A 20,745-nucleotide genomic window follows, 5' to 3' on the forward strand; every position below is an offset into this window, starting at 1 on the left:
CAAGGCTTTGGCTTTTTTAATTAGTTGTGCAATAAATAGGTTTATAGTTCACCTGTCATTGGCCTCATCAGTGGTCGCCAAATAAAAGAGGGTGAACCACTCATCCCAAGAGACTCTGCTACCTCTTAGCTCTAGAGGGTAAAAAGCAAGGGCCAGAGCAAATACATAGGGGAGAGGGGGAGAAAAAAAAATCAGGCTATTTTAATAGCCCTCACATGCCAAGTGCTTTAGATTCATCATGTTTAGTTTTCATAAGCTTGTGAGGTAGATAATATTATCCCCATTTTATAGATGAGGGAATTTAGGCTCCAATGGATTAAATAACTTGTACAAGTACATGTACTGAATGACTGCCATGAGGGGAGATGTGAATTTTGGTCACGTGCCAACACCTACACTCTTCCTACCATACCACACTGGACCACTGGTCACCTCCCCAAGCTGGTAAGAGGAGCGAGGGGAGCAGTGAATAGCAACAGACATTCTAAAGGTGCGCCAGTGACTGGAATCCAGGAATTGGTGCTCAGGAGGTAGAGAAGCATCCCGGAGAACTGAGCCGCCTTCACTTCTGGCGGCAGGTCTAGGCCTTTCTGCTCTCATCATCGGCTAGTGAACTGCTCCGCCAGCCACATCAAAGAGTCTGCTTTCTATCATGTGAAGGGATCTGTGGAGTGAAGAAATTTTTAAAAGGCCAAGTCAGTATCAATTCAAACAACTAAGATACTGTCACATGCCCATTGAAGCAGGAAGAACAATGCTGATGTTGCTGTTGGAAAACTGGCAGTGCCTCAGCACTGTAAGGAGAATCCTAGGTTGTCAGAGCTGGAATAACTCATTTGATTTCTCTGCTGTATTTTACTAACAGGGAAACAGATACAGAAAGGTAAAATAAGTTGTCTAGGGCTGGGCGTGGTGGCTCACACCTGTAATCCCAGCACTTTGGGAGGCCAAGGTGGGTGGATCACTTGAGGTCAGGAGTTCGAGGCCAGCCTGGCCAACATGGTGAAACCCGTCTCTACTAAAAGTACAAAAATTAGCTGGGCATGGTGGTGTGAGCCTGTAATCCCAGCTACTTGGGGGGCTGAGGCAGGAGACTTGCTTGAATCTGGGAGGCAGAGGTTGTAGTGAGCCAAGATCGTGCCATTGCACTCCAGCCTGGGTGACAAGAGCAAGACTCCATCTCAAAAAAAAAAAAAAAAGGTTGGGCACGGTGGCTCACACCTGTAATCCCAGCACTTTGGGAAGCCAAGCGGGGAGGATCACAAGCTGAGGAGATCAAGACCATCTTGGCCAACATGGTGAAACCCCATCTCTACTAAAAATACAAAAAATTAGCTGGGCGTGGTGGCGTGCACCTGTAGTCCCAACTACTCGAGTGGCGAGGCAAGAGAATTGCTTGAATCCGGGAGGTGGAGGTTGCAGGGAGCTGAGATCGCACCACTGCACTGTAGCCTGGCAATAGAGTGAGACTCCATCTCAAAAAAAAAAAAAAAATTATCTAGAATAATACAGAAGTCAATGGAAGAGCCAGAACAAGAGCCCAGATTTTTAACTGTTGCTATACCATATTGCCTCTGAATGAAAATCAGGTTAGGGTGTGTTGAAACATTATGGTGTAGAGTTGCTGCTCTGGCGTTTGAAGCTATTTGGTGAGTCAGAGTGTGGTTTCTACCCACTCTGCCATGCCCAGTTCCCACTTTGAGCCCACTCTGCAAATGTCTAAGGCTCTAAGGAACATCACTGTAGAGGAAAAGAATTAGACTAATTAGGCCAGGGTTCACATCTTGGCTGTTATTTACTGAGCAAACTTGGACTCATTTTACTTCTCAGGCCTCCAGTTTTTTCATCTGCAAAAGGGAATGATAGGCTGGGCGCAGTGGCTCATGCCTGTAATCCCAGCACTTTGGGAGGCTGAGACAGGTGGATCACGAGGTCAGGAGTTCGAGACCAGCCTGGCCAACACGGTGAAACCCTGTCTCTACTAATTTTTTAAAAATTAGCCGGGTGTGGTGGCACACACCTGTAATCCTAGCTACTTGGGAGGCTGAGGAAAATCTCTTGAATCTGGGAGGCAGAGGTGGCAGTGAGCTGAGATTGCACATTGCACTCCAACCTGGGGGTTGGGGAATGATAATTCCATTAGATAATGGATATGCAAAGTGATCTTAAAACTATTCAAATGCCAGTTGTTAGTTTTACTACCACTGTTATTATTCAGTGAAGAAGCTGAAACCCAGAGAAATGAACTAGCTTGCCCAAGGCCCCACAGCTCATTAGTGATAGAATCAGAACTGTGAACCCAGAGCTGTTGACACAGCCCAGTCTAATTCAAGAAGAACCTCCGTGAGGCAACTTGGGGAACCTCAAGGGGAGAGGGAAGAAGGGTTGAGGTTGACAGTTTGGGTTTGAAGTGGGAGAAGGAAAAATGGCTGAGAAAATGCCTGGAGCAGAGTTCTCCATAGGCTCTGCGTTTGGGGGTCCGTGTTTATTCCCCATAATTACACAGCAGCCTTCACACAGATTATGAAGATAACACAATATGGCAGACAGTGGGTACGATGGAAAGAACACTCAGCTCAAAGTTAAGGCCAGTCTTACTTTTGTCTCCTTACTGTGTGACTTTGGGTGAGTCACTTCACCTCTCTGGCTTCAATTTCCATACTAGTAAACTGGGGATGAGAATCTTTTCCTACATAGCTGCATCAGGTGGTTTTGAGATTGCAATGGATGTGGATGTTGTTTACAACTAATGAGACCAGTTTGTGGGAGCAGGGCTGGCAGGTGGCACAGAATCAAAACTGGCAGGTGCTGTGGTCCAATTTCTATTAATACTAGTCTTTATCCATGAGTAAACTAGTGGTCACCATGCTAGGGCCCCTTCCCACCTCCTACCCTCTGCCACCACCTGCTTGTCTAGCTTGCTGCTCATCCACACTCACCACCCCAGCCCCTCTGTGCATAGACATGTAGGCTCAGACTGGAACACATATTCGTATGTACATACAGCAGGGCTTCCCAACAGGCATGTCCGCACACTCCGGTTTGCCTGGAATGGATTAGAGTGCCATGACAGTGGTCCCTCGGCTTCCCGTTTGGTGGGTTCCAACCTGGGATGGTCAGAGTACCCCCAGCCTGTTGTAGCAGTACTGCAAGCAGCCTCACCTATGTATCCCCATGTGCCATATAATTTTCCATGTTCTGTGACTTGAAAAAATGTTGGGAAACACTGTCACACACACGGAATTCACAATGTTCACTGAAGTCAATATGCATGCCTTAGGTAAGTTTCTTTTTTTTTTTTTGGAGATGGAGTCTCCCTTTGTCACCTAGGCTGGAGTGCAGTGGCACAATCTCGGCTCACTGCAACCTCCGCCTCCCAGGTTCATGCCATTCTCCTGCCTCAGCCTCCCGAGTACAGGCACCCACCACCACGCCCAGCTAATTTTTTGTATTTTTAGTAGAGATTGGGTTTCACCATGTTAGCCAGGATGGTCTCCATCTCCTGGCCTCATGATCCGCCCGCCTCGGCCTCCCAAAATGCTGGGATTTGGTGTGAGCCACCATGCCCGGCCCCTCTTTAATCAAATTCTTAACAAAGTCAATGATGAGAACACACTCATTCAATTCACACATTTACAAGCATTCACATACTAATAAATGCACACATGCACAAACACATATATGTGCATATGAGATATGTCCTCACAGGCCACTTTTTCTTCTGTTTCCATATCACTTCATTGCAATTGCCAATTTGAGGTCAGAAGGATAGTAACACAGGCCTAGTCTTAGGCCCCCCTAGGTTGTGGTCCCAATACCCTGACCCAAGAGTGGCTCTGTCTGAGAGCCAGGCTGTTCCTCTCCCACTGGGTTGCACCACTGCCCCCTGTCCTCTCCTGGAATGTCCCTTTGTAGACTCACACCCACCAGCATGGCCACCATTACCTTCCCTAGTGTCCAAGGTCTACCAAACTTGTCCCGTCATTTCCCGGTATTTCCTTGTCACCTCCTGGGCTTTCTCGGTGAGGTGCGTGAGGATGTGATGGAGGCTGGAGAAGTGCAGGTGGAACTGGGCTTCCAGGTCCAGCTCTCCTGAGGCACTCTCGTCCTCGACTTCCTCTGTCTCTGCGGTTCCATTCTCTTCCCCACCTGCCACCTTGGCCTGCCACTCCTCCCGCGGCAGCAGCCCATGGTCCACATCCACACAGATGGCCTTGAGCATGGTGAAGTAGGTGTAGAGATCAGGGGCCTCAGCCTGGGCCTGGCCCCCATGCCCACTCAGCTGCACATCCCGCAGAAGGCTGGGGATCATCACCACCTGCTCCATGTTGTGCACCTCGGCTGAATACCGGTCCATGACGGTCAGCAGGCAGTTCTTGGGGTAACGCTTGGTTAGCACCTGCATGGTTGCTTCCTCTAACACACTGAGACCAGCAGACTGTCCCCGCACTATTTCTAGGCTCTCGGCAGATTGACAGGATGCCAATGCCCAGCTTTTGGGTCAACACAGCCCTGTTTTGGGCCAATCCCAGGGCTCAGGCCCCAGCATGTGTATCAGGTGATCCATCTGCCCAGAGACAGATCTGCCAGCCTTCTGCTTGTCATCCCAGCTCTGCATGACTGCCCCAGCAAGAACCCGACTCTTCCTCTGTCAGCTTGCTGAGCCAGTTGGAAGGAAGCTTTTCCCTTTGGCAACTGGCACACTGGACTTCAGGGCAATAAATAATTCTTTCAGGTCACTGGAGACCAAGCTGTCTCTTTGCTGCCTGCTTAGGGCAGCCCTCCAATGCATAGTTCACTCCTTCAACCCGGGATGACTCCATTGCGAAATGGAGAGGATTTGAAGTGAAACAGCTTGATGTGGGGCAAGGAACATTGAGGTTGGAGTCAGAAGTCCAGTACTGCAATTTCCTAGCTGATTTTTTTTTTGTTTTTGCTGGCTAACATTTATTGAGCACCTACTGCACATCAGGGTCTGCTGAGCTTTTTCGTGAGTGATCTCATTTAATCTTCACCACAACCCTTGTAAATGTTTTATTTATTTAATTTTTGTAGAGATGGTCTTGCTATGTTGCCCAGTCTGGTTCTGAACTCCTGGACTCAAGCAATCCTCCCACCTCAGCCTCCCAAAGTGCTGGAGTTGCAGGTGTGAACCACCAGTATTCCTGTTTTGCCAGTGAGGAAATTTAGGTGCAGACAGCTAAAGTAACTTGCTCAAGGTCCCATTGGGGCTGGGATTCCAGCCCAGGACCACCTCTACCCACCTCCAGGCAGTGCTCTGGACTGACATGAGGTTACAAATACAAGTTAACCGATCCATATCCTCTGTAAATTTGAGGTGGTGTGAGGATTGAATAAGACAAACTAATAAAAATGCCTTGTATCAGTCCAGACAAGCAGCTGGGATCAAAAGAGGAAAAAAAGGCTTTGTAAACCACAAAGCCCAATCCTCAGATGTATTATCTATGTAGATTCTAGATTATTGCTAAGGCTTCTCCCAAATCTAACCAGTCATTCCACAAGCTACAATGCTTCCACTTTATTATTGACCTTTCCTTGGACCAGCAGTCTTGGAAGATAATAATCTTTTGCATGGTCATATTGTCATAGTTTACAAACTGCATTTGCTATATATTTTTTATTAGATATTTAAGAAAATGGCCGGGTGCGGTGGCTCATGCCTGTAATCCCAGCACTTTGGGAGGCCGAGGCGGGTGGATCACGAGGTCAGGAGATCGAGACCGTCTTGGCTAACGCGGTGAAACCCCACCTCTACGAAAAATACAAAAAATAAGCCGGGCGTGGTGGTGGGCGCCTGTAGTCCCGGCTACTCGGGAGGCTGAGGCAGTAGAATGGCGTGAACTCAGAAGGTGGAGCTTGCAGTGCGCTGAGATCGTACTGCGCCACTGCACTCCAGCCTGGGCGACAGAGGGAGACTCTGCCTCAAAAAAAAAAAAAGAAAATGAAGGCCTGGGGAAAGGCCCAAAGTTGCACAACAAGTTAGTGGCAGAGTCAAGTGGAGAATAAGACCTTCTGAGTTCTGGCTCAGGTACCTTGCCTCCTCCACTGCCTCCGGTGAAATCTGCTGAATGATGATACCTCCCACGCCTGCAGGAGAGGAGAGAGGAGGAGGGAGCATAGGGAGGGGACGTGGGGCTGAACAGGGCCTCAGTGTTGTCTCACCTAAGCCACCCTCACCTCCACCCTAGGGCAGGAGCCCACTCTGCACCCTCCCAACTGACAATCATTCACTCCTTTGCTCCCTCCCACTACAGCCAGAGCTATGAAAAAGCTTATCTTTAGACTGAACAAAATTCCGCCTCCCAGCCCGGCATGGTGGCTCATGCCTGTAATCCCAGTACTTTGGAAGCCTGAGGCAGGAGGATCATTTGAACCCAGTAGTTTGAGACCAGCATGGGCAACATATGAGACCCTATCTCTACAAAAAATTAATTTTAAAAAATTAGCTGGGTGTGATGGCACATATCTGAGGTCTCAGCTACTCAAGTGGCTGAGGTGGGAGGATTGCTTGAGCCCGGGAGGTCAAGGCTGCAGTGAACTGTGATGGCGCCACTGCACTCCGGCCTGGGTGACAGAGCAAGACCCTGTCTCAAAAAAAAAGAAAAAGAAAAAAATATTCTACTTCCCTATAACCCCTCCCCTTTAAATTGTAATATTTACCCCACCCAGAGTTACTGGACTTAACTACGCTTATGTTGGCACAGCAGAGTGGTGTGCAAACTCAGTTTCCACAGGGGCCCTGAGACAGAAAAACATAAGTATCCCAAGATAAAACTGAGACCAAACTGAGACTCGGAAAGGGAGAGGTACTTGCCCAAGGTCTCATATCTCGGACATGACAGGAGTAGGCGTGCCCTAGCTCCGTCAGACCTGAGAGGAAAGCAGCGATCGTCCCTCTCGTCAAGTCCCCTTGGCAGGCTGGCCATGCAGAGCCACAGATGACCTGAAGTTACCCTGTGTTGACAGTTGGCCTTGCTTCTCCAGGGCAGAACAGGCAGCCAAATCCAGGCCTGGGCCAGCTGCAGAGGGCAAAGCTTCCGCCTTAACCCTCTGTGTACTGCAAGCAGTGGAGGGAAACAAGAGAGCACCAGCCTCCCTGAGCCTCGGCTTCCTCATATGTTGTAATAATGATAAGGGCAAACATTAACTGAGGACATATTATTCTAAGCTAAGTTATATATGCAAAGTTCTTTTTTTTTTAACCTTGAGCTTTTTTTTTTTTTTTTTTTTTTAATTGAGACAAGGTGTCACTCTGTCGCTCAGGCTGGAGTGCAGTGGCATGATCTTGGCTCACTGCAACCTCTGTCTCCTGGGTTTAAGCGAGTCTCCTGCCTCAGCCTTCCGAGTAGCTGGGGCTACAGGTGCCCTCCACCACGCCTGGATAATTTTTGTATTTTTAGTGGAGATGGGGTTTCACCATGATGGCCAGTGCTGGGATTACAGGTGTGAGCCACCACGCCGGTCAATATACAAAGTTCTTAGAGCAGAACTCAATCCTCCCAACAATTGTATGTGGTAGGTAGACCCCATTTACAGATGAGGAAACTGAGGCCGGAGATGGTAAAGCAATAAGCCAAGGAACACACATTATTCATTCCTTGGCAAAGAGGAGCTGAAATGTGTCCTGACTCTTCCCTATGGGTGTGATGGGGTGAGAGATGATATTTATGAAATGCCTAGGAGACTGCGGGACTCAATAAGCAGACGCTGAGCCAAGTGTGGTAGCTCATGCCTGTAATCCCAGCACTTTAGGAGGCCGAGGCGGGTGGATCACCTGAGGTCAGGAGTTCAACACCAGCTGGCCAACATGGTGAAACCCCGTCTCTACTAAAAATACAAAAAATTAGCCGGGCATGGTGGTGGGCGCCTGTAATCCCAGCTACTTGGGAGGCTGAGGCAGGAGAAATGCTTGAGCCCAGGAGGTGGAGGTTTCAGTGGGCCTAGATCGCACTACTGCACTCCAGCCTGGGCAACAGAGCAAGATTCCGTCTCAACAACAACAACAAAATAAATAAAATAAAAAAATAAAATAAGCAGGCACTGCCTTCTTTCTAGCCGATTCTGCCTTCTGACTCTGCTCCCTGCGTTCCTCATTTATTTCTCCATGCCTGGACTTGCCACTCTACATTTCATCACTGCAAATGCTCAGTAACTATTGGCTGAATGATGACCATTAGATTTACTACTGTTTTTTTTTTTTTTTTTTTTTTTTTGAGACAGGGTCTGGCTCTGTCACCTAGGCTGGAGTGCAGTGGCATGATTATGGCTCACTGCAATCTCCACTTTCTGGGCCCATGCAATCCTCCCACCTCAACCTGCCGGTAACTGTGACCACAAATAGCCATCACATCTGGCTAGTTTTTTGTTTGTTTGTTTGTTTGTTTGTTTGTTTTTTGAGATGGAGTCTCGCCTGTCACCCAGGCTGGAGTATAGTGGTGCGATCTCGGCTCACCACAACCTCCACCTCCTGGGTTCAAGCGATTCTCCTGCCTCAGTCTCCTGAGTAGCTGGGATTACAGGCGAATGCCACCACACCCGGCTAACTTTTGTATTTTTAGTAGAGATGGGGTTTCACCATATTGGTCAGGCTGGTCTTGAACTCCTGACCTTGTGATCCACCTGCCTCGGCCTCCCAAAGTGCTGGGATTACAGGCATGAGCCACCACACCCGGGCTAGTTTTTAAAAAATTATTATTTTTGCAGAGACTGGGTCTCCCTACATTGCCCAGGCTGGTCTCAAACTCCTGAGCTCAAACCATCCTCCCACCTTGGCCTCCCGAAGTGCATTGCAGTGGATTACAGGCCTGAGCCGTTGCACTCAGCCTAGATTCACTTCCTAGTACATTCTAGGTTCTTTGTTTATAATGTCCAGTCACCTCAAAAAGCAGGTTCCCAGGCCGGACGTGGTAGCTCACACCTCTAATCCCAGCACTTTGGGAGGCCGAGGCAGGTGGATCACTAGAGATCAGGAGTTCAAGGCCAGACTGGCCAACATGATGAAACCCTGTCTCCACTAAAAATACAAAAAAATTAGCTGGGCGTGGTGGCACATGCCTGTAGTTCCAGCTACTCGGGAGGCTGAGGTGGGAGGATCGCTTGGGCCCAGAAGGTGGAGGCTGCAGTGAGCCATGATCATGCCACTGCGCTCCAGCCTAGGTGACAGAGGGAGACCCTGTTTCAAACACAAAAAAAAATTGATTTTTTTTTTTTGAGACAAGAGTCTTGGCTCACTGCAACCCCTGCCTCCCGGGTTCAAGCGATTCTTCTGCCTCAGCCTCCCAGGTAACTGGATTACAGGCATGCACCACCACACCTGGCTAATTTTTGTATTTTTAGTAGAGACGGTGTTTCACCATGTTGGCCAGCTGGTCTCAAACTCCTGACCTCAGGTGATCCTCCCACCTCAGCCTCCCAAAGTGCTGGATTACAAGCGTGAGCCACTGCACCCAGCCTGATTAATTCATTTCTAGCCCTATAACACTTTTGTTTTGTTTTTTTTCTAATCTTTATTTGGGGAAAAATTTGTTGAATTTTTTCTCCTCAAGAAACTGAGTTTTCCGCTTTGGAGGCCAACGTGGGAAGATCACTTGAGGCCAGGAGTTTGAGACCAGCCTGGGCAACACAGCAAGACCCCATCTCTATTTTAGAAAACGGTGGGGGCTTCCCTGGTATTCAAACATCCAGGATTGGTGATCAGTGGGCACAGGCAAAGACCACAAGGCTGGAGACTGTAACTGGGTTCTGGTGCTGCCTCCAGGCCACTTGCAAGCAGGCTCCCTGGGCTCTAGCATCCACGCTGTCAAATGAGGAGCTTGGAGATTTCTGTACGAAGGCTCTTCCAGCCCTGATTGTATAACTCCTGTATCCAGGTCCAGGTCCCCACGGGCATTACTCTCTGTGTTAATTCTTGCATTTTGGACTTAGCCTCAGGGTCACCAACTCGGAACTGGAAAACATGATGTTCCATGCGTGGACAGGGCTGGGAGCACTGACTCCGGTGTGGTGGGCAGGCCAGGGTGCCCCAAGAGTAGCTGCCTCCTGCTTCTTTTGCCCAGTGGTATGGAGCAGACCTGGGCCCCCTGGGCCTCACTCACCCCATCTAGATAACCAAGAGGGCGACCTTTGTTAATTCCTCTCCAGTTCAGACTTTGGGAAACTCCTGAGCGCAGCATCCTTGTGCCTTTCTGTGTTATTCTGCGTGTGTGTGCGTGTGTGTGTGTGTGTGTGTTTTGAGACAGAGTCTTGCTGTGTCACCTAGGCTGGAGTGCAGTGGTGTGATCTTGGCTCACTGCAACCTCGGCCTCCTGGGTTCAAGTGATTCTCTTGCCTCAGCCTCCTGAGTAGCTGCAATTATGGTACCCACCACCACACGTGGCTACTTTTTTTTTTTTTTTTGAGACAGAGTCTCACTCTGTCACTCAGGCTGGAGTGCAGTGGTGTGATCTCGGCTCACTGCAAGCCCCGCCTCCCGGGTTCATGCCATTCTCCTGCTTCAGCCTCTGGAGCAGCTGGGACTACAGGCACCCGCCACCACGCCCGGCTAATTTTTTTTATTTTTTTTAGTAGAAACAGGGTTTCACCGTGCTAGCCAGAATGGTCTCAATCTCCTGACCTCGTGATCTGCCTGCCTCGGCCTCCCAAAGTGTTGGGATTACAGGCGTGAGCCACTGCGCCCGGGCATTTTATTTTATTTTTTTGAGATGGAGTCTTGCTCTGTTGCCCAGGTTGGAGTGCAGTGTCGTGATCTTGGCTCACTGCAACTCCACCTCCCAGATTCAAGTGATTCTCCTACCTCACCCTCCCGAGTAGCTAGGATTACAGGCGAGCACCACCATGCCCGGCTAATTTTTGTATTTTCAGTAGAGACAGGGTCTCACCATGTTGGGCAGGCTGGTCTTGAACTCCTGACCTCCAATGATCCACCTGCCTCAGCCTCCTAAAGTGCTGGGATTACAGGTGTGAGCCACCATGCCCAGCCTTAATTTTTATATTTTTAGTAGACATGAGGTTTCGCCATGTTGGCCAGGCGGGTCTCAAATTCCTGGCCTCAAGTGATCTGCCTGCTTCAGCTTCCCAAAGTGCTAGGATTACAGGCATGAGCCACTGTGCCTGGCTATGTGTGTATTTTAACCCCTTTTGAGGCAAGTCTATTCCCAGACATATTCTTGGGCTTGAATTGGAGGGAATGACAGAAAGAGGAAGGGGGAACATGAGTGTGTTGGTGGAAAAGGGAGAGAGTGAATGAATTAGTATAATAATTGGGTGAAAAAAAGAGCTGTGTGAGTGACTGAGTGCAGAGCACGAGAGGAGGCCTCCCTCTGTCATTCCCTCCCTCCCAGCAGGTTATGCACCCAGGCTGCCTCCATGTCTCCCTGGCAGACAGAAGGCCCAGATAAAATGCTGCTAGCCAAGTGTCAGATTAGAAGACAGACAGAGTGTTCTAAGGGGACAGGCATAGATGCAGGCAAGTTCTAGGAATAGAGGGAGGCAGGAGGCAGAAAGGGGAAGACATTGGGTCTGTTTAAGAGATATAATGGGACAGTGGTTCCACAGGGACTTAGTTCTTCCTGCTCAAAAATGCCACATCCAGGGGTTGACAGGTTATCTGGTCCACTCAAGCCATTGCAGATAGAAAATTCCAGCAAAGGGTCTGGGTGCAGTGGCTTATGCCTGTAATCCCAGCACTTTGGGAGGCCAAGGCAGGTAGATCACTTGAGGCCAGAAGTTCGAGACCAGCCTAGCCAACATGGCAAAATCTCCTCTCTACTAAAAATACAAAAATTAGGCTGAGGTGGGTGGATCACCTAAGGTCAGGAGCTTGAGACCAGCCTGGCCAACATGGTGAAACCCCGTCTCTACTAAAAATAGAAAAAAATAAGCCGGGCATGGTGGCGGGCGCCTGTAATCCCAGCTATTCGGGATGCTGAGGCAGCAGAATCGCTTGAACCTAGGGGGCAGAGGTTGCAGTGCGCCAAGATGGTGCCAGTGCACTCCAGCCTGGGCATGACAGAGCGAGACTCCATCTCAAAAAAAAAAAAAATTAGCTGGGTGTGGTGGTGTGTGCCTGTAATCCTAGCTACTCAGGAGGCTGAGGTGGGAGGATTGCTTGGACCCAGGAGGTGAAGGTTGCAGTGAGCCAAGACTGCACCACTGCACACCAGCCTGGGTGACAGAGCAAGACCCTGTCTCAAAAAAAAAAAAAGAAAGAAAGGAAAGAAAGAGAAGAAAGAAAGAGAGGGAGAGAGAGAAGAAAGAAAGAAAGAAAGAAAGAAAGAGAGAGAGAGAGAGAGACAGAAAGAAAGAAAGAAAGAAAGAAAGAAAGAAAGAAAGAAAGAAAGAAAAAGAAAGAGAAAGAAAGAAGAAAAAATTCCAGCAAAGAAGGGAAGGGAAGTAGTAGAAGGGAAGTAGCCTGGACTAGACCTCAGGCTTCATTCAGTTTCTTAAGTCTTCCCTCCCGCCCTCTTGCAGGGAAACTGAGGCTGAATGAGGTGCTTACTGGAATGGGCTTGGCAGCGTTGCCTATGGCCTCACCCCCAGAGTATCTGGATGATCTGGATGCCCCAAGCTGGGCAAATTGAACTGGCCGCAGATGGACTGGGGTCAACGCTCTCAAGGGACAGGCCAGGAACAGTGTGTGAATGTGGTGCAAGGGGCAAGATGAACAAGTGGTGCCTGAGGCTGCCAGATCCTAAGTAACCCCGGCTGGGCTTGACCCCAGGAAGCTACAGAATGAATTCAGCCAAGGTTGGGAAAAGCTTTCAAGTTTAAAAAGTGATTTAAAAAAATTTTTTGAGACAGAGTCTTGCTCTGTTGCACAGGCTGGAGTGCAGTGGTGTGATCTCAGCTCACTGCAACCTCCGCCACCTGGGTTCAAGAGATTCTCCTACCTCAGCCTCCCAAGTAGCAGGGACTACAGGCACCCACCACCATGCCTGGCTAATTTTTTGTATGTTTTGTAGATATAGGGTTTCACCATGTTGCCCAGGCTGGTCTTGAACTCCTGAGCTCAAGTGATTCTCCTGCCTGGGAGACAATTTCATAAATGTAGCCAATAAAATATCCTTCTTTTTTTTTTTTTTTTTTTTTTTTTGAGACAGAGTCTCACTCTGTTGCCCAGGCTGGAGTGCAGTGGTGCGATCTTGGCTCACTGCAACCTCCGCCTCCTAGGTTCAAGCAATTCTCATGCCTCAGCCTCCCTAGTAGCTGGGATTACAGGCATTCACCACCGTGCTCGGCTAAAGTTTGTGTTTTTAGTAGAGATGGGGTTTCACCATATTGGCCAGGCTCATCTCGAACTCCTGACCTCAGGTGATCTGCCCACCTTGGCCTCCCAAAGCTGGGATTACAGGCATGAGCCACCGTGCCTGGCCTAAAAAATGATTTATATATATACACACATCACCTGATATCTAGGTGTTTTTCTTTGCCTTGTCACACCAGTCCAGAACTACTAGGGTCAAGCATCAGGAGCTGGCCAGGTGCCGTGGCTCACACCTGTAATCTCAGACTTTGGGAGGCTGAGGCGGGAGGACTGCTTGAGCCCAAGAGTTTGAGACCAGCCTGAGCAACATAGTGAGACCTTGTCTCTTAAAAAAAATTAATTATATATATATATGTATGTATTATATATATATATAATACACATATATAAGCTATATTATACATATATTATATCTATATATAATACACATATATAAGCTATATTATACATATATTATATCTATATATATTTAAACATTTTTAAAGAATCAGGGGCTGGCTGGGTGCAGTGGCACACGCCTATAATCCAAGTACTTTGGGAGACTGAGGCAGGAGGACTGCTTGGGCCCAGGAGTTTGAGACCAGCTTGGGCAATATAGGCAAGACCTCCTTCCTACAAAAAATAAACACAGTTTGCCAGGTGTGGTGCACATGCCTGTAGTCCCACCTATTTGGGAGGCTGAAGCAGGAGGATCACTTGAGTCTGGGAGGTTGAGGCTGCTGTGAGCTATGATCACACCACTGCACTCAGCCTGGGTGACAGTGTGAGACTTTGTCTCTTAAGAAAAAAAAGAACAAGCCGGGCACGGTGGCTCACGCCTGTCATCCCAGCACTTTAGGAGGCCGAGGCAGGCAGATCACCTGAGGTCGGGAGTTCGCGACCAACATGGAGAAACCCCGTCTCTACTAAAAATACAAAATTAGCCAGGCGTGGTGGCGCATGCCTGTAATCCCAGCTACTCGGGAGGCTGAGGCAGAAGAATCGCCTGAACCTGGGAGGCAGAGGTTGCGGTGAGCCGCGATCGTGCCATTACACTCCAGCCTGGGCAACAAGAGCGAAACTCCAACTCAAAAAAAAAAAAGAAAAGAAAAACAGGAGCCTTATTTTCATGATCTGCCCCACTCCTGTCCCCAGGCACTCAGCCCCTGTTGTGTGCTTCAACCCGCTGCTTTGTCCCTCAGGGGAGTTCTTGTATTGGGAGCCCACTATGTGCCAACACTCTGCTGGGCCTGGGGATATGACAGGACATGAGGTAGGCATGGTGCCTGCACTCAGGGCAGCTTATAACTAGTTGGAAGAGAGCAATGACCAACAATGCACAGATCAATATGGTTAACATCACATCATGACTTGTACTAGGAAGAAAATAAGGTAACGAGGCCAGGTGCAGTGGCTCACACCCAGCACAGGCGGATCACTTGAGGTCAGGAGTTCGAGACCAGCCTGGTCAACATGGTGAAACCCCATCTCTACTAAAAATACAAAAAAAAAAACAAATTAGCTGGGCATCGTGGTGGGCGCCTGTAATCCCAGCTACTCAGGAGGCTGAGGCAGGAGAATCACTTGAACCCAGTAGAGGTTACAATGAGCTGAGATTGCACCACTGCACTCCAGCCTGGGCAACAGAGCAAGACTCCATCTCAAAAAAAAAAAAAAAAAGAAGAAGAAGGAGAAAAGAAGGTAACAAACCTTACTACTCACTGTTATCTGCAGACCAGCCTCATCCATCAAGTTACCCCAGAGCTCATCAGGAATGCAGATTCTCAGGCCCCAGCCAGGACCTACTGAATTGGAACTGCATTTCAACAAGATCCTCTGAAGATGCCCAATGCCAAACATGGTTATTATGCCCAGGAAGAAGAAACAGCTGTGCTAAGACCTGAATGTTCTCAGCTTTTGGAAGATCTGCTATCCAGGTAGAGGGAAGAGCAAGTGCTACTGATTACAAAATATTCTCCTTAAAGATACAACTGGCCAGCACAGTGGCTCACGCCTGTAATCCCAACACTTTGGGAGGCTGAGGCGGGCAGATCATTTGAGGCCAGGAGTTCAAGACCAGCCTGGCCAACATGGTGAAACCCCATCTCTACTAAAAATCCAAAAATTAGCCTGGCATGGTGGCACGCTCCTGTAATCCCAGTTACTTGGGAGGCTGAGGCAAGAGAATCACTTGAACCAGGGAGGCAGAGGTTGCAGTGAGCTGAGATCACACCACTGAATTCCAGCCTGGGCAACAGAGAATCCGTCTCAAAAAACAAACAAAAAAACAACTGGCCAGCACAGTGGCTCACACCTGTAATCTCAGCACTTTGGGAGGCCAAGGCAAGAGGATTGCTTGAGCCCAGGAGTTTGAGACCAGCCTGGGCAATATAGTGAGACTTTGCCTCTACAAAAAAAAAATTTGAACCAGGCGCAGTGGCTTATGCCTGTAATCCCAACGCTTTGAGAAGCTGAGGCAGGTGGATTACTTGAGTCCAGGAGTTCAAGACCAGCCTGCGCAACATGGTGAAACCCTGTCTCTACAAAAAATACAAAAATTAACTGAGGGTGGAGGTGCATGCCTGTAGTCCCAGCTACTTGGGAGGCTGAAGTAGGAGAACTGCTTGACCCCTGGAGGTGGAGGCTGCAGTGAGCTGAGATCGCACTACTGCACTCCAGCCTGGGCGACAGAGCAAGACTTGTCTCAAATAATAATAATAATAATAATAATAAAATAAAAATTAGCCAGGCATGGTGGCACTTGCATGTAGTCTCAGCTACCCAGGAACCTGAGGTGGGAGGATTGCTTGAGCCCAGGAGGTTGAGGCTTCAGTGAGTCATGATTTTGCCACTGCATTCCAGCCTGGATGACAGTGAAACCTTGTCTCAAAAAAATAAATAAAAAATAAAAGGACACAACTAACTTGGACATCATCTTAAGCAAGTCAGTCTGCCTTTGTAGGCCTCTGTCTCCTATCTGGAAAGTGCAGGATCTTCCAAGCTAAAAAACACAATTCCTCTGAATGGAGGGTTTTGAGGCATCATGAGCCAAACAACCAGCTAAGGAAAGCTATTTATTTGAGGGAGTGGTGGGGCCCCTTCTCTGGAGTCCTTAAGTCACGCTAAGAGGCCCAGACCTTTCCTGCTTACTCTGGAATACGGGTATCTCTGCTGTTCGGAGAATCTGCTGCGAACTCTACTGTTACAAAGGCACCTTGTGAAGGGCTGACCAGAGTGGACCAGGAGCAGAGGCAGGTCTTCCCGTCCAGCCCCACCCCAGCTTCCCCCCTGTCACACCCCTCCCCCAGTTCTGGGAAAACACAGCCCTTCCTCTAGCTGATGCAACTAGCCCTGGGGGCCAGCCTAAGGCCTTCTAGGTTTGCTAAGAGGTACAGAGAGGGGCGATGTCAACAAAGCACCCCCTCATCAGCCAATCTCAAATGTCTGGGTTGTCAGAACTCCAAGGCTCCATAGTAATCCAGCAACCCAACCCCTACAATTCACCAATGAGGAAACTGAGACTCCAACTTATATTTCCAGTCATGCTTTGTTCCTTCCCCTGGGAGGACTTCTTCCCGGCCTTCCCATTCTTCCTGGCCTTCTGGGGCTCTGGCCCTCAATCCACAGGTATCATGTACTATAAGGCTATGGACTCCAAAATTCTGTGACTAGACTCATACCAAAACATGTCTCTCTCTCTCTCCTATCTGGGAGCCCCTGGAAGGCAAGAACCAGGTCTTTTTTTGTTTTATTTTTTTTTAGAGACAGGCGTCTCGCTATGTTGTCTGGGTTGGTCTTGAACTCTTGATCTCAAGCAATCCTCCCTCCTCGGCCTCTCAAAGTGCTAGGATTACAGGAGTGAGCCACTGTGCTCAGCCTAAGAACCAAGCCTTGACTCTTCAGTTTGACTACTGTACCCAAGGAGCTTAGGAAAGTGTCCTTAGTTTGCTGACTGAAAGGATGAATGAATGAAGACTGTGGGGTCTGTCTACCCATGGTGTGCTTCTCTCCTGCCTCCATTTTCTCAGCCAATACATTTTGCTGAGTTTTCCCCAAGGAAGTGCTGGCCACAGAGGGCTGCCAATGCCAACCCCTGGACTCTAGCAAGCTCAGCTACCTCCTTCTGCCACAGCCAGGCCCTGTCAGAGGAGCTCCAGAGTCTCCCTCCCTCGGGCCAGCTCTTGGTCTGCCTACAGTGCTGGCCCCCAGTCTGGGACTCAAGCCAGAGTCCAGGAAGTGTTTGAGGACCCACTCCCCACTCTGCACAGGTGCTGCGAGGGGGCTTTGCTAGAGAGGGAGGAGACATGCGTCAAGATCCACGAGTTCATCCACAAAACTCAGCCAGTGAATGCCATTCTTCCCGGCCTTCTGAGGTTCCAGTTCTCAATTCACCTGCTGCCATCCTTTGGGGGTGTCTTCCCCTTTTCCCCTTTCCAGCCAGGTTCACAGTGATGGGCTCCCATTCTGGCTTCTCCATGATGCCTCCCTTCACAACCAATCCTTCTGCAGTACAAGAAGAACCCCCTCCATCCATCCCTTGCTCAAACACCTTCTGTGACTATTACAGTAGGTAGCTGGTCAGACATGAGCAGGGCAGGAGAGGTCCCACCTCTCAACCAGGAAGGTCAGGTGACCATCAGGTGAGGGTCAAGTGGTTGTTAAGCTGTGACGCTAAAATGATAATTGGTTGCATCTGGCATCAGGGACTGGCAGTCTCCCAGTAGACAGGAGAAACCTGAAACTGGTGATAAGCTCTCAGGAACTGGACAAGTGGGCCCCCACATGCATACTAAGAGGCAAAATGGTGGAGTTTAGCTGGTAAATGACCTCCTAGGGACATTTGACTGGTAAAGGAAGAATGCCTTGAGTGAGCAGTGCACAACTCCAGGAAACACACTGCGCATGCTCCCCTCCCAAGCACTAGCAGGCCTCTGCGCATGCTGATAGCCAGCCCCAAGGGAAGAATAGGGGGAGAAGGGACACAAGACCCCAGAAGTTTGCCAGTGTATAGAACCCCAAGTCAAAAGGTTAAACAGTGCACTTGGCTTGGCTTTCAAGTCATTGGCTTGACCCTCTTCCAAGTGTACTTTCTTTTTTCTTTTTGCAACGGAGTTTCGCTCTGTCAGCCAGGCTGGAGTACAGTGGCACAATCTCAGCTCACTGCAACCTCTGCCTCCTAGGTTCAGGCGATTCTCCTGCCTCAGCCTCCCGAGTAGCTAGGATTACTGGCACATGCCACCACACCTGGTTGATTTTTGTGTTTTTAGTAGAGACTGGGTTTCACTATGTTGGCCAGGTTGGTCTTGAACTCCTGACCTCACGTAATCTACCCGCTTCAGCCTCCCAAAGTGCTGGGATTACAGGCGTGAGCAACCACACTCGGCCCCAAGTGTACTTTCTTTCCTTTCCTGCTCTAAAGCTTTTAATGAACTTTCACTCCAGCTCTAAGACTTGTCTCGGTTTCTCCTTCTGCCTTATGTGCCTCAGTCGAATTCTTTCTGCTGAGGAGGCAAGAACTGAGGTTGCGGCAGACCCATACAGATTCGCCGCTGGTGACACTCCTTGTATTAATTTTGTATTGCTGTTGTAACAGATGAACACAAACCTAGGGGCTTAAGCAACAGACACTTATTACCCTATAATCCTGGAGGTCAGAAGTCCAACATGGGTCTCACCAGCATAAAATCAAGGGGTCAGCAGGGCTGCCCTCCTTTCTGGAGGCTCTGGGGAGAATTCGTTCCTTGTCTTTTCTGGCTCCTAGAGGCTGCCTGCACTCTTTGGCTTGTAATCTTTTCCTCTGTGTTCAAAGCCAGGAACACCTTTTCATGCCGCCTCTCTGGTTCTCCCTCCTCCAGTTACATTGGGCACTGCTGGATAATTCAGCATAATCTTTCCATCTTAAGGTCAGCTGATTAGCAATCTTAACTCCATCTGTCCCCTTTATTTCCCTTTGCCATATAACCTAACATTTACAGGTTCCAAGAATTAGGAAGGGGACATTTTTGGGGGCCATTATTGTGCCTACCACATTCATCCCTTTCAATTTTGTTTTTACATGCCATGGTATTTTTTTCTTTCTTTTTTGAGATGAAGTCTCGCGATGTTGCCTAGGCCGGTCTCGAGCTCCAAGGCTCAAATCATCTTCCCACTTAAGCTTCCTCATTAGGTCAGACTGCAGGCACCTGTTACCTTGCTTTGGTGCCTTGTATTTTTGTTTTGTTTTTATTTTACTATTTTATTTTTTTGTTTGTTTTTGGTTTTGAAACGGAGTCTCACTCTGTCACCCAGGCTGGAGTGCAGTGGTGCAATCTCAGCTCACTGCAACCTCTGCCTCCTAGGTTCAAATGATTCTCCTGCCTCAGCCTCCCGAGTAGCTGGGATTACAGGCGTGAGCCATCACACCCAGCTAATTTTTGTATTTTTAGTAGAGACAGGGTTTCACCATGTTGGCCAGGCTGGTCTGGAACTCCTGACCTCAGGTGATCCGCCTGCCTCGGCCTCCCAAAGTGTTGGGATTATAGGCGTGAGCCACTGCACCTGGCCTGTTTTGTTTTTTTGAGTCAAGATCTCACTTTGTCACCCAGGCTGGAGTACAGTGGCATAATCACGGCTCGCTGCAGCCTCAACCTCCCAGGCTCAAAGGATTCTCCCACCTCAGCCTTCCCGAGTAGCTGGGACTACAGGCATGTGCCACCAAGTCCAGCTAATTTTCGTATTTCTTGTAGAGACAAGAAATATAAGTTGGCTGGGTGCAGTGGCTCATGCCTGTAATCCCAGCACTTTGGGAGGCCGAGGCGGGTGGATCATGAGGTCAGGAGACCGAGACCATCCTGGCTAACGTGGTGAAACCCCATCTCTACTAAAAATACAAAAAATTAGCCAGGCGTGGTGGTGGGCGCCTGTAGTCTCAGCTACTTAGGAGGTTGAGGCAGGAGAATGGCGTGAACCCAGGAGGCGGAGCTTGCAGTGAGCTGAGATTGTGCCACTGCACTCCAGCCTGGGCAACGGAGCGAGACTCTGTCTCAAAAAAAAAAAAAAAAAAAAAAAAAAAGAAATATAAATTTCATCACATTGGCCAGGCTGTTCTTGAACTCCTGGCCTCAAGTGATGCCCCTACCTCGGCCCCCAAAAGTGCTAGGATTACAGCTGTGAGCCACCGTGCCTGGCCAGGATATAGTATATTTAATAAAATATATACCTATTAAAATTTTTCTGGCTGGGTATGGTGGGCTGTAATCCTAGCACTTTGGGAGGCCAAGGTAGGAGGATTGCTTGAGGCCACGAGTCTGACACCAAGAGGGGTGACATAGTGAGAGGCCCCATCTCTATTAAAAAATATTTTTGCAACCTGGGCAGCATAATGAGACCCCCATCTCTACAAAAAATGTAACTTAGCTGGGTGTGGTGGAATGCGCCTATGGTCCCAGCTACTCAAGAGGCTGAGGCAGGAGGATTGCTTGTGCCCAGGAGGTCAAGGCTGCAGT

General features: G+C 49.0%; 1 protein-coding gene across 1 annotated transcript; it reads right to left on the bottom strand.

Annotated features, from left to right (window-relative positions):
- Positions 1-5,000, bottom strand: THRSP (thyroid hormone responsive). Its single transcript, XM_003254668.3, has 2 exons — positions 3,946-5,000; positions 1-664 (listed from the first exon to the last, which is right to left on the bottom strand). The coding sequence occupies exon 1, from the start codon at positions 4,403-4,405 to the stop codon at positions 3,965-3,967; it is 441 nt and encodes a 146-aa protein (XP_003254716.1). The 5' UTR covers positions 4,406-5,000; the 3' UTR covers positions 1-664; positions 3,946-3,964.
- Positions 5,001-20,745: the final 15,745 nt, after the last annotated feature.

Source organism: Nomascus leucogenys, chromosome 15 (assembly GCF_006542625.1).
Source record: "Nomascus leucogenys isolate Asia chromosome 15, Asia_NLE_v1, whole genome shotgun sequence".
Classification (NCBI taxonomy): domain Eukaryota; kingdom Metazoa; phylum Chordata; class Mammalia; order Primates; family Hylobatidae; genus Nomascus; species Nomascus leucogenys.